Source organism: Oncorhynchus masou, chromosome 33 (assembly GCF_036934945.1).
Source record: "Oncorhynchus masou masou isolate Uvic2021 chromosome 33, UVic_Omas_1.1, whole genome shotgun sequence".
In the NCBI taxonomy this organism is placed as follows: Eukaryota; Metazoa; Chordata; class Actinopteri; order Salmoniformes; family Salmonidae; genus Oncorhynchus; species Oncorhynchus masou.
This window is the reverse complement of record NC_088244.1, coordinates 2,269,069-2,283,513: the sequence shown is the minus strand read 5'-3', so window position 1 is coordinate 2,283,513 and position 14,445 is coordinate 2,269,069. Positions and strand designations below refer to the sequence as shown.

The 14,445-nt window shown below is 47.9% G+C and overlaps 1 protein-coding gene across 1 annotated transcript in view; it reads left to right on the top strand.

Annotated features, from left to right (window-relative positions):
• Window positions 1–12,920, top strand: part of LOC135527629 (IQ motif and SEC7 domain-containing protein 1-like) — an 87,357-nt gene extending 74,437 nt beyond the window's left edge. The window contains exons 13-14 of the mRNA XM_064956118.1: window positions 4,859–4,908; window positions 7,505–12,920. Coding sequence (XP_064812190.1) covers window positions 4,859–4,908; window positions 7,505–8,806 — 1,352 coding nt within the window. The 3' untranslated portion in view covers window positions 8,807–12,920. The remainder of the gene's footprint in view (window positions 1–4,858; window positions 4,909–7,504) is intronic.
• The last annotated feature ends 1,525 nt before the right edge of the window (window positions 12,921–14,445 follow it).

Here is a 14,445-nt window from a genome sequence, read left to right as displayed (position 1 = left end):
AGGGTATATCTGGTGGTCTGTCTCCATAATACCAGGGTATATCTGGTGGTCTGTCTCCTCATGACTACATAATACCAGGGTATATCTGGTCTGTCTCCACAGCTACATAATACCAGGGTATATCTGGTGGTCTGTCTCCTCATGACTACATAATACCAGGGTATATCTGGTGGTCTGTCTCCATAATAGCAGGGGATATCTGGTGGTCTGATTCCATAATACCAGGGTATATCTGGTGGTCTGTCTCCTCAGCTACATAATACCAGGGTATATCTGGTGGTCTGTCTCCTCATGACTACATAATACCAGGGTATATCTGGTGGTCTGTCTCCATAATAGCAGGGTATATCTGGTGGTCTGTCTCCATAATACCAAGGTATATCTGGTGGTCTGTCTCCTCATGACTACATAATACCAGGGTATATCTGGTGGTCTGTCTCCTCATCACTACATAATACCAGGGTATATCTGGTGGTCTGTCTCCTCATGACTACATAATACCAGGGTATGTCTGGTGGTCTGTCTCCTCATGACTACATAATACCAGGGTATATCTGGTGGTCTGTCTCCTCATGACTCCATAATACCAGGGTATGTCTGGTGGTCTGTCTCCTCATGACTACATAATACCAGGGTATATCTGGTGGTCTGTCTCCATAATACCAGGGTATATCTGGTGGTCTGTCTCCTCATGGCTCAGCTACATAATACCAGGGTATATCTGGTGGTCTGTCTCCATAATACCAGGGTATATCTGGTGGTCTGTCTCCTCATGGCTCAGCTACATAATACCAGGGTATATCTTGTGGTCTGTCTCCTCATGACTACATAATACCAGGGTATATCTGGTGGTCTGTCTCCATAATACCAGGGTATATCTGGTGGTCTGTCTCCATAATACCAGGGTATATCTGGTGGTCTGTCTCCATTATACCAGGGTATATCTGGTGGTCTGTCTCCATAATACCAGGGTATATCTGGTGGTCTGTCTCCTCATGGCTCAGCTACATAATACCAGGGTATATCTGGTTTGTCTCCTCATGACTACATAATACCAGGGTATATCTGGTGGTCTGTCTCCATAATACCAGGGTATATCTGGTTTGTCTCCTCATGCCTACATAATACCAGGGTATATCTGGTGGTCTGTCTCCATAATACCAGGGTATATCTGGTCTGTCTCCTCATGGCTACATAATACCAGGGTATATCTGGTGGTCTGTCTCCTCATGACTACATAATACCAGGGTGTATCTGGTAGTCTGTCTCTTCATGACTACATAATACCAGGGTATATCTGGTGGTCTGTCTCCATAATACCAGGGTATATCTGGTGGTCTGTCTCCTCATGACTACATAATACCAGGGTATATATGGTGGTCTGTCTCCTCATGACTACACAATACCAGGGTATATCTGGTGGTCTGTCTCCATAATACCAGGGTATATCTGATGGTCTGTCTCCTCATGACTACATAATACCAGGGTGTATCTGGTGGTCTGTCTCCTCATGACTACATAATACCAGGGTATATCTGCTGGTCTGTCTCCTCATGACTCCATAATACCAGGGTATATCTGGTCTGTCTCCTCAGCTACATAATACCAGGGTATATCTGGTGGTCTGTCTCCTCATGACTACATAATACCAGGGTATATCTGGTGGTCTGTCTCCTCATGACTACATAATACCAGGGTATATCTGGTCTGTCTCCTCATGACTACATAATACCAGGGTATATCTGGTGGTCTGTCTCCTCAGCTACATAATACCAGGGTATATCTGGTGGTCTGTCTCCTCATGACTACATAATACCAGGGTATATCTGGTCTGTCTCCTCATGACTACATAATACCAGGGTATATCTGGTGGTCTGTCTCCTCATGACTACATAATACCAGGGTATATCTGGTGGTCTGTCTCCTCATGACTACATAATACCAGGGTATATCTGGTGGTCTGTTTCCTCATGACTACATAATACCAGGGTATATCTGGTGGTCTGTCTCCATAATAGCAGGGTATATCTGGTGGTCTGTCTCCTCATGACTACATACTACCAGGGTATATCTGGGGGTCTGTCTCCATAATACCAGGGTATATCTGGTCTGTTTCCTCATGACTACATAATACCAGGGTATATCTGGTGGTCTGTCTCCTCATGACTACATAATACCAGGGTATATCTGGTCTGTCTCCTCATGACTACATAATACCAGGGTATATCTGGTGGTCTGTCTCCTCATGACTACATAATACCAGGGTATATCTGGTGGTCTGTCTCCATAATAGCAGGGTATATCTGGTGGTCTGTCTCCTCATGACTACATAATACCAGGGTATATCTGGTGGTCTGTCTCCTCATGACTACATAATACCAGGGTATATCTGGTGGTCTGTCTCCTCATGACTACATAATACCAGGGTATATATGGTCTGTCTCCTCAGCTACATAATACCAGGGTATATCTGGTGGTCTGTCTCCTCATGACTACATAATACCAGGGTATATCTGCTGGTCTGTCTCCTCATGACTACATAATACCAGGGTATATCTGGTGGTCTGTCTCCTCATGACTCCATAATACCAGGGTATATCTGCTGGTCTGTCTCCTCATGACTACATAATACCAGGGTATATCTGCTGGTCTGTCTCCTCATGACTCCATAATACCAGGGTATATCTGGTGGTCTGTCTCCTCATGACTCCATAATACCAGGGTATATCTGGTGGTCTGTCTCCTCATGACTCCATAATACCAGGGTATATCTGCTGGTCTGTCTCCTCATGACTACATAATACCAGGGTATATCTGGTCTGTCTCCTCAGCTACATAATACCAGGGTATATCTGGTGGTCTGTCTCCTCATGACTACATAATACCAGGGTATATCTGGTGGTCTGTCTCCTCATGACTACATAATACCAGGGTATATCTGGTGGTCTGTCTCCTCATGACTACATAATACCAGGGTATATCTGGTGGTCTGTCTCCATAATACATAATAGCAGGGTATATCTGGTGGTCTGTCTCCTCATGACTACATACTACCAGGGTATATCTGGTGGTCTGTCTCCATAATACCAGGGTATATCTGGTGGTCTGTCTCCTCATGACTACATCATACCAGGGTATATCTGGTGGTCTGTCTCCTCATGACTACATAATACCAGGGTATATCTGGTGGTCTGTCTCCATAATACCAGGGTATATCTGGTGGTCTGTCTCCATAATACCAGGGTATATCTGGTGGTCTGTCTCCTCAGCTACATAATACCAGGGTATATATCTGGTGGTAGTATCTATGTCTCTGTTAATTTGGTTTTCGTACCGATGTTGACAGTCAGACTGTTGAAAAAGGTCAGATATTCCAGTTGCCCAGGCTGCTATGAATAGATCCCATTGAAAAGCTACACTGATCATGAGTCTCCATCTTTTACAGCAAGTAATTTTCTGTGTTTTAGTCTGGTTAATGAGTCTCATGATCAGTATCCACCTGCTGTCCCTACAGGAGAACTGTAGTTACCCACCTGCTGTCCTACAGGAGAACTGTAGTTATCCACCTGCTGTCCTACAGGAGTACTGTAGTTATCCACCTGCTGTCCCAACAGGAGAACTGTAGTTATCCACCTGCTGTCCCTACAGGAGAACTGTAGTTACCCACCTGCTGTCCTACAGGAGAACTGTAGTTACCCACCTGCTGTCCCTACAGGAGAACTGTAGTTACCCACCTGCTGTCCCTACAGGAGAACTGTAGTTATCCACCTGCTGTCCTACAGGAGAACTGTAGTTACCCACCTGCTGTCCTCCAGGAGAACTGTAGTTACCCACCTGCTGTCCCTACAGGAGAACTGTAGTTATCCACCTGCTGTCCTACAGGAGAACTGTAGTTATCCACCTGCTGTCCTACAGGAGAACTGTAGTTACCCACCTGCTGTCCCTACAGGAGAACTGTAGTTATCCACCTGCTGTCCCTACAGGAGAACTGTAGTTATCCACCTGCTGTCCCTACAGGAGAACTGTAGTTATCCACATGCTGTCCCTACAGGAGAACTGTAGTTACCCACCTGCTGTCCTCCAGGAGAACTGTAGTTACCCACCTGCTGTCCCTACAGGAGAACTGTAGTTATCCACCTGCTGTCCTACAGGAGAACTGTAGTTATCCACCTGCTGTCCTACAGGAGAACTGTAGTTACCCACCTGCTGTCCCTACAGGAGAACTGTAGTTATCCACCTGCTGTCCTACAGGAGAACTGTAGTTACCCACCTGCTGTCCTCCAGGAGAACTGTAGTTACCCACCTGCTGTCCCTACAGGAGAACTGTAGTTACCCACCTGCTGTCCTCCAGGAGAACTGTAGTTACCCACCTGCTGTCCTACAGGAGAACTGTAGTTATCCACCTGCTGTCCCTACAGGAGAACTGTAGTTACCCACCTGCTGTCCCTACAGGAGAACTGTAGTTACCCACCTGCTGTCCTCCAGGAGAACTGTAGTTACCCACCTGCTGTCCCTACAGGAGAACTGTAGTTATCCACCTGCTGTCCCTACAGGAGAACTGTAGTTATCCACCTGCTGTCCTACAGGAGAACTGTAGTTATCCACCTGCTGTCCTACAGGAGAACTGTAGTTACCCACCTGCTGTCCCTACAGGAGAACTGTAGTTATCCACCTGCTGTCCCTACAGGAGAACTGTAGTTATCCACCTGCTGTCCCTACAGGAGAACTGTAGTTATCCACATGCTGTCCCAACAGGAGAACTGTAGTTACCCACCTGCTGTTCCTGTGTTCACTGATACAGCAACAATGTCGTCTCCATGACACCACAACATATGACTTTTGTTATTCCTTGGTGCAGGAAAGCGGGGCCGCCGGAACAGTGCTGGCTCCCTGGACAGCACTATGGAAGTAAGTCTGCTAGTCTGGGGGGGAGGGGGTCAGTGTTGGTCTGCTAGTCTGGGGGGAAGGGGGTCAGTGTTGGTCTGCTAGTCTGGGGGGAGGGGGTCAGTGTTGGTCTGCTAGTCTGGGGGGAAGGGGTCAGTGTTGGTCTGCTAGTCTGGGGGTGAAGGGGGTCAGTGTTGGTCTGCTAGTCTGGGGGGAGGGGGTCAGTGTTGGTCTGCTAGTCTGGTGGGGAAGGGGGTCAGTGTTGGTCTGCTAGTCTGGGGGGAAGGGGGTCAGTGTTGGTCTGCTAGTCTGGGGGGAAGGGGGTCAGTGTTGGTCTGCTAGTCTGGGGGGGGGGGGTCAGTGTTGGTCTGCTAGTCTGGTGGGGAAGGGGGTCAGTGTTGGTCTGCTAGTCTGGGGGAAGGGGGTCAGTGTTGGTCTGCTAGTCTGGGGGTGAAGGGGGTCAGTGTTGGTCTGCTAGTCTGGGGGGAAGGGGGTCAGTGTTGGTCTGCTAGTCTGGGGGGAGGGGGTCAGTGTTGGTCTGCTAGTCTGGGTGGGAAGGGGGTCAGTGTTGGTCTGCTAGTCTGGTGGGGAAGGGGGTCAGTGTTGGTCTGCTAGTCTGGTGGGGAAGGGGGTCAGTGTTGGTCTGCTAGTCTGGGGGGAAGGGGGTCAGTGTTGGTCTGCTAGTCTGGGGGAAGTGGGTCAGTGTTGGTCTGCTAGTCTGGGGGGAGGGGGTCAGTGTTGGTCTGCTAGTCTGGGGGGAAGGGGGTCAGTGTTGGTCTGCTAGTCTGGGGGGAGGGGGTCAGTGTTGGTCTGCTAGTCTGGGGGGAAGGGGGTCAGTGTTGGTCTGCTAGTCTGGGGGTGAAGGGGGTCAGTGTTGGTCTGCTAGTCTGGGGGAAGGGGGTCAGTGTTGGTCTGCTAGTCTGGGGGGGAAGGGGGTCAGTGTTGGTCTGCTAGTCTGGGGGGGAGGGGGTCAGTGTTGGTCTGCTAGTCTGGGGGGAGGGGTCAGTGTTGGTCTGCTAGTCTGGGGGGAAGGGGGTCAGTGTTGGTCTGCTAGTCTGGGGGAAGGGGGTCAGTGTTGGTCTGCTAGTCTGGGGGGAAGGGGGTCAGTGTTGGTCTGCTAGTCTGGGGGGAAGGGGGTCAGTGTTGGTCTGCTAGTCTGGGGGGGGAGGGGGTCAGTGTTGGTCTGCTAGTCTGGGGGGAAGGGGGTCAGTGTTGGTCTGCTAGTCTGGGGGGAAGGGGGTCAGTGTTGGTCTGCTAGTCTGGGGGGAAGGGGGTCAGTGTTGGTCTGCTAGTCTGGGGGGAAGGGGGTCAGTGTTGGTCTGCTAGTCTGGGGGGAGGGGGTCAGTGTTGGTCTGCTAGTCTGGGGGGAAGGGGGTCAGTGTTGGTCTGCTAGTCTGGGGGGAGGGGGTCAGTGTTGGTCTGCTAGTCTGGGGGAAGGGGGTCAGTGTTGGTCTGCTAGTCTGGGGGAAGGGGGTCAGTGTTGGTCTGCTAGTCTGGGGGGAAGGGGGTCAGTGTTGGTCTGCTAGTCTGGGGGGAAGGGGGTCAGTGTTGGTCTGCTAGTCTGGGGGGGAGGGGGTCAGTGTTGGTCTGCTAGTCTGGGGGAAGGGGGTCAGTGTTGGTCTGCTAGTCTGGGGGGAGGGGGTCAGTGTTGGTCTGCTAGTCTGGGGGGAAGGGGGTCAGTGTTGGTCTGCTAGTCTGGGGGGAGGGGGTCAGTGTTGGTCTGCTAGTCTGGGGGAAGGGGGTCAGTGTTGGTCTGCTAGTCTGGGGGGAAGGGGGTCAGTGTTGGTCTGCTAGTCTGGGGGGAAGGGGGTCAGTGTTGGTCTGCTAGTCTGGGGGGAAGGGGGTCAGTGTTGGTCTGCTAGTCTGGGGGGAAGGGGGTCAGTGTTGGTCTGCTAGTCTGGGGGAAGGGGGTCAGTGTTGGTCTGCTAGTCTGGGGGGAAGGGGTCAGTGTTGGTCTGCTAGTCTGGGGGGAAGGGGGTCAGTGTTGGTCTGCTAGTCTGGGGGAAGGGGGTCAGTGTTGGTCTGCTAGTCTGGGGGGAAGGGGGTCAGTGTTGGTCTGCTAGTCTGGGGGGAAGGGGGTCAGTGTTGGTCTGCTAGTCTGGGGGGGAGGGGGGTCAGTGTTGGTCTGCTAGTCTGATATTGAAGGGACAGGGGTGGGGGGGGGTTTCCTCCCCAGTCAAAATACCACTGCAATATGGCATGATGCTTCTGGATGTTTTCAATACCCTGCATGGTACTCTTCACTACTGCTTGATATCGTGGTGGATTGAAAGGGCCTTACATGCATGTGTTTGCCTCACCAGTTGCTGATGGGATGGCAGTAACATAGATATGGCACGTCCTTTTAAGATGTTAACTTTATTGGTGTTATTTAACATCTGTCGTCAGTGTCGGAGGTGTGTGTTCAGTCCTTATAATGATTCAATAAAAACAGCACTTTACTGACCCTCCTCCCCTCGCCTCTGTCTCTCTCTCCTCTCTCTCCTCTCTCCCTCCTGCCCTCCGTCCCTCTCTCCTCTCTCCCTCCTCCCCTCCGTCTCTTTCTCCTCTCTCCCTCCTCCCCTCTGTCTCCTCTCTCTCCTCTCTCCTCTCCTCTCCTCTCCTATCCTTCTCTGGTCAGGGCTCCATCATTAACAGTCCCAGGCCTCATCAGCGCCCCCACATGGCTGGGGGTGTAATGCCACCCGGTTGCTATGACATCCAAGACTACCGGCCTCACCACCCCATCCTGAGCCCCGGGACGGGAGTGGGGGGTGGGCCGGGGCTAAATCACAATACCGCTACTGGGACGACGGCACTGGGTCCCAGCAGCGGAGACCGAGGGGTGACAGGATCCCAGGGGAGCGGGTCTGGAGGGGGAGGGGGAGGGGGCAGTGGAGGCTCCTTCCTGGGTTCCCTGTTTGGGAGCAAGCGCTCCAACACCAAGCCCCCTGGTCCTCTCCCCTCTCTCCCCCCTCTCCTCCCACCTGGGCTGCCACACTACCCTGCACCTGTCCCCCCGCCCATCACCGGCGGCCCGCCCCCACACTCCCCCTCCGCCCTCAGCAACTCCGACCCAGGAGGGCCCTCCAAGATCCAGGCTCTGCACGCCCAGTACTGCCACAACAGTACCGCAGGGCAGCAGCCTCCTCCATCCTACTACCATCACCACCACCGCTACCACGCCCAGACAGGGCCCGCTCCCAGCCAGCCCTCCTCCACCGCCCAGGGGGCCCCTGGGCCTCATACCATCCACAGGGGCCCCCTGGTTGGGGTTCCCAAGCGGCCGGGCCCCGGTCCTGCTCCCTCTCAGCTGCAGCAGCATGGTGTACAGGGTCAGGGGGGGTTCTATACCAACATGGGGGTTTCTATGGGGGTAGGCTGCCCCCCTCCGCCCCTTTCTCCACATTCTCCTCACTCCCCGGGGCCCCCGATCCTCTACCACACACACTCCACTCACGGTCAAGGAGGAGGAGTAGGCGCCAAGCTCCCTCTTACTCTCTCACGCTCGCAGCCCCACCCTCACGCCCACACCCATGTCCCTCATCTTACCGCTCATTCCCACAGCCACAGCCCCCATCCCGGCCTTTCCTACAGCCCCCATCTCGCCCAACACCCTCAGCACCAGACTCACTTCATCTTTGCCGCCCCGCCCCCACAGACCCCTTCCGCCCGGTACGTTCCACAGGCCGACGCCCACAGCCACGCCCAGTACCTCCCGCTCTCCTCCATACCCCCTCCCCCTCCTCACTCCCCTTTACCCCCCCCTTCCTCCCCTCACACCCCGCTTACCCCTCTCTCCCCCTACACCCTCCAGCTCCAGGCGCCCAGCCATCCGCCCAGCCACCCACCCCAGCTCCAGGGAGTGCAGCAGGGGTCTGGCGGGGGCAGCACCACCAGCTCCAAGTCAAAGCCTATCAACCGCATCAGCACGGTGGTGTGAGTGTCAGGAGACGCAACAACCCTCCCAGACACCAGGGGGCACCGCTCGTCAGACTGAGGTCGTCAGACCAGGACAACTACAGGTTTAAGAGGGGCAACATCCAGGTCATCCAATATGGCCGCCGGCGCTCTGGGAGAGGCAGGTGGAGGTGGGACTTGCTCAGGCTGTGTTACTTCCACCTCCGGTTTCCTCACAGATTCACATTCAGGTAGAGAGGAAGAGGAAGATACTAACTCACTGAAGAGGAAGATACTAACTCACTGAAGAGGAAGATACTAACTCACTGAAGAGGAAGATACTAACTCACTGAAGAGGAAGATACTAACTCACTGGAGAGGAAGAGAGGAAGAGGAAGATACTAACTCACTGAAGAGGAAGATACTAACTCACTGAAGAGGAAGATACTAACTCACTGAAGAGGAAGATACTAACTCACTGAAGAGGAAGATACTAACTCACTGGAGAGGAAGAGAGGAAGAGGAAGATACTAACTCACTGAAGAGGAAGATACTAACTCACTGAAGAGGAAGATACTAACTCACTGAAGAGGAAGATACTAACTCACTGAAGAGGAAGATACTAACTCACTGGAGAGGAAGAGAGGAAGAGGAAGATACTAACTCACTGAAGAGGAAGATACTAACTCACTGAAAGTCTGACTCGCTCTCCAGACTCAGAGACTAGAGGAAGAAGAAAACACACACAAAAAAATTATATTCAATGACTCATGGACAGTATAGAGGTTGATAGTTATAAAGACATTCAATGACTCATGGACAGTATAGAGGTTGATAGTTATAAAGACATTCAATGACTCATGGACAGTATAGAGGTTGATAGTTAGAAAGACATTCAGTGACTCATGGACAGTATAGAGGTTGATAGTTATAAAGACATTCAATGACTCATGGACAGTATAGAGGTTGATAGTTAGAAAGACATTCAGTGACTCATGGACAGTATAGAGGTTGATAGTTATAAAGACATTCAATGACTCATGGACAGTATAGAGGTTGATAGTTATAAAGACATTCAATGACTCATGGACAGTATAGAGGTTGATAGTTAGAAAGACATTCAATGACTCATGGACAGTATAGAGGTTGATAGTTATAAAGACATTCAATGACTCATGGACAGTATAGAGGTTGATAGTTATAAAGACATTCACTGACTCATGGACAGTATAGAGGTTGATAGTTATAAAGACATTCAATGACTCATGGACAGTATAGAGGTTGATAGTTAGAAAGACATTCAATGACTCATGGACAGTATAGAGGTTGATAGTTATAAAGACATTCAATGACTCATGGACAGTATAGAGGTTGATAGTTATAAAGACATTCACTGACTCATGGACAGTATAGAGGTTGATAGTTATAAAGACATTCAATGACTCATGGACAGTATAGAGGTTGATAGTTGACATGAGAAGAAGGAACGAGAGATAGTGAGTTGAGTGTGCTGCTGAAGAGGAAGTGCTTTTCTGTGTCTTTGTGTGGCATGTACGTACGTGTGACCTCATGTTACAGTGAGCTCCCAAAAAGTATTGGGACAGTGACACATGTGTAGTTTTTTTTGGGGGGGGGGGCTCTTTTGTACTCCAGCAGGTTTTGAAATGATACATGTGACTGTGAGGTTAATATGCAGACTGTCGGCTTTAATTGGAGTGTATTCTCAATCATATCGGGTGAACCGTTTAAAAATGACAGCAATTTGTGTATGTAGTCTCCACATTTTAAGAGTATTGGGACAAATTCTCTCTTATGTGTACTGAAGTTTACTATTTGGTCCTATATTTCTAGCACGCATTGATTACATCAAGCATGTGACTTTACAAACTTATTGGATGCATCTGCTGTTTGTTTTGGTTGTGTTTCAGATTATTTTGTGACCAATAGAAATGAATTGTAAATAATGTATTGTGTCATTATGGAGTCACTTTTATTGTAAATAAGAATAGAATATGTTTCTAAACACTTCTACATTCATGTGGATGATTTCCATGGTTACGGCTGGTCCTGAATGAATCGGGAATAACGATGAGTGTGAAAGTTACAAACGCACGATTATCATACCCCCAAGACATGCTAACCTCTCACCATTACAATAACAGGGGAGGTTAGCATTTTATATCATACCCCCAAGACATGCTAACCTCTCACCATTACAATAACAGGAGAGGTTAGCATTTTATATCATAACTCCAAGACATGCTAACCTCTCACCATTACAATAACATGGGAGGTTAGCATTTTATATCATAACTCCAAGACATGCTAACCTCTCACCATTACAATAACAGGGGAGGTTAGCATTTTATATCATACCCCCAAGACATGCTAACCTCTCCCCATTACAATAACAGGGGAGGTTAGCATTTTATATCATACCCTCAAGACATGCTAACCACTCACCATTACAATAACAGGGGAGGTTAGCATTTTATATCATAACTCCAAGACATGCTAACCTCTCACCATTACAATAACAGGGGAGGTTAGCATTTTATATCATACCCCCAAGACATGCTAACCTCTCACCATTACAATAACAGGGGAGGTTAGCATTTTATATCATAACTCCAAGACATGCTAACCTCTCACCATTACAATAACAGGGGAGGTTAGCATTTTATATCATATCTCCAAGACATGCTAACCTCTCACCATTACTATAACAGGGGAGGTTAGCATTTTATATCATACCTCCAAGACATGCTAACCTCTCCCCATTACAATAACAGGGAAGGTTAACATTTTATATCATACTCCCAAGACATGCTAACCTCTCACCATTACAATAACAGGGGAGGTTAGCATGTTTTAGGGGTATGATCTTTGTGGGTCTGTAACTTTCTTACTCATCATTATTCATGATTAATTCAGGCTTATCCGTAATCATGGTAGCATCCACATGAATGAAATAGTGTTTGGAAACATTGCACTTTGACCTCATAGTGACTGTATGATTTCAAATCCAAAGTGCTGGGGGACTATAAGTGTTACATCATAAACACTCCCCAATCACTTGGGACAACAACAGGTGAAATGTCTTGTAGTCCTATCAAATATTTGTCAATGATTTTCTTTGAATATACTGTATATTTGGTACAGTGGAATGAGCCAACCATACCAGTACAGAATATGAAAATATATTGGGGCTTCTGTCCCAACCATTCCAGTATAGAATATGAAAATATCTTGGGGCTTCTGTCCCAACCATTCCAGTATAGAATATGAAAATATATTGGGGCTTCTGTCCCAACCATTCCAGTATAGAATATGAAAATATCTTGGGGCTTCTGTCCCAACCATTCCAGTATAGAATATGAAAATATCTTGGGGCTTCTGTCCCAACCATTCCAGTATAGAATATGAAAATATATTGGGGCTTCTGTCCCAACCATTCCAGTATAGAATATGAAAATATCTTGGGGCTTCTGTCCCAACCATTCCAGTATAGAATATGAAAATATCTTGGGGCTTTAAACACCCATGATTAGCATTAGGTTTACACTCCCACGATTAGCATTAGGTTTACACTCCCACGATTAGCATTAGGTTTACACTCCCACGATTAGCATTAGGTTTACACTCCCACGATTAGCATTAGGTTTACACACCCACGATTAGCATTAGGTTTACACTCCCTCGATTAGCATTAGGTTTACACTCCCTCGATTAGCATTAGGTTTACACACCCACGGTTAGCATTAGGTTTACACACCCACGATTAGCATTAGGTTTGCACACCCACGATTAGCATTAGGTTTACACACCCACTATTAGCATTAGGTTTACACTCCCACGATTAGCATTAGGTTTACACTCCCATGATTAGCATTAGGTTTACATTCCCTCGATTAGCATTAGGTTTACACTCCCTCGATTAGCATTAGGTTTACACACCCACGATTAGCATTATGTTTACACTCCCACGATTAGCATTAGGTTTACACACCCACTATTAGCATTAGGTTTACACTCCCATGATTAGCATTAGGTTTACACACCCACAATTAGCATTAGGTTTACACTCCCTCGATTAGCATTAGGTTTACACTCCCTCGATTAGCATTGGGTTTACACACCCACGATTAGCATTATGTTTACACTAGCATTAGGTTTACACTCCCACGATTAGCATTAGGTTTACACAGCCATTAGGTTTACACACTATTAGCATTAGGTTTACACTCCCACGATTAGCATTAGGTTTACACACCCACTATTAGCATTAGGTTTACACTCCCACGATTAGCATTAGGTTTACACACCCACGATTAGCATTAGGTTTACACTCCCACGATTAGCATTAGGTTTACACACCCACTATTAGCATTAGGTTTACACTCCCACGATTAGCATTAGGTTTACACACCCACTATTAGCATTAGGCATTAGGTTTACACTCCCGATTAGCATTAGGCATTAGCATTAGGTTTACACACCCACGATTAGCATTAGGTTTACACACCCACTATTAGCATTAGGTTTACACTCCCATGATTAGCATTAGGTTTACACACCCACAATTAGCATTAGGTTTACACTCGATTAGCATTAGGATCGATTAGCATTGGGTTTACACACCCACGATTAGCATTATGTTTACACTCCCACGATTAGCATTAGGTTTACACACCCACGATTAGCATTAGGTTTGCACACCCACGATTAGCATTAGGTTTACACACCCACTATTAGCATTAGGTTTACACTCCCACGATTAGCATTAGGTTTACACACCCACTATTAGCATTAGGTTTACACTCCCACGATTAGCATTAGGTTTACACACCCACGATTAGCATTAGGTTTGCACACCCACGATTAGCATTAGGTTTGCACACCCACGATTAGCATTAGGTTTACACTCCCACGATTAGCATTAGGTTTACACACCCACGATTAGCATTAGGTTTGCACACCCACGATTAGCATTAGGTTTGCACACCCACTATTAGCATTAGGTTTACACACCCACTATTAGCATTAGGTTTACACTCCCACGATTAGCATTAGGTTTACACACCCACGATTAGCATTAGGTTTGCACACCCACGATTAGCATTAGGTTTGCACACCCACGATTAGCATTAGGTTTACACACCCACTATTAGCATTAGGTTTACACACGATTTAGTAATGATAGAAAGCATGTTTCCCTATTTAGATTTCTTGTAGTTTACACACACAAAAAAACATGTGTACTGTAAAGTATACCAGCGCAACTCCCTCAATACTTTCAGGAATTCTAATAAAACAATTGATGCAGTCATTGAGCATTTTATACGTTCTTTCAAGTCATTATCACTTACTGCCACGAAAAAATGATTTTTTACAATTCACCCAAGATAAACTACAAAAATACTGCTATGCTTGAACTAACACTTTCTGGTCACTGTATGAAACGGGTACACTTACAAATATATATATATATTTGGATGGAGCAAAAAAAACATAACAAAATATAGGCGTTCTCAGGCCATCCTCTTAGACACATCAGCATTCCCAGGCCATCCTCTTAGACACATCAGCATTCCCAAGTCATCCTCTTAGACATATCTGATTTCCCAGGTCATCCTCTTAGACATATCAGCATTCCCAAGTCATCCTCTTAGACACATCAGC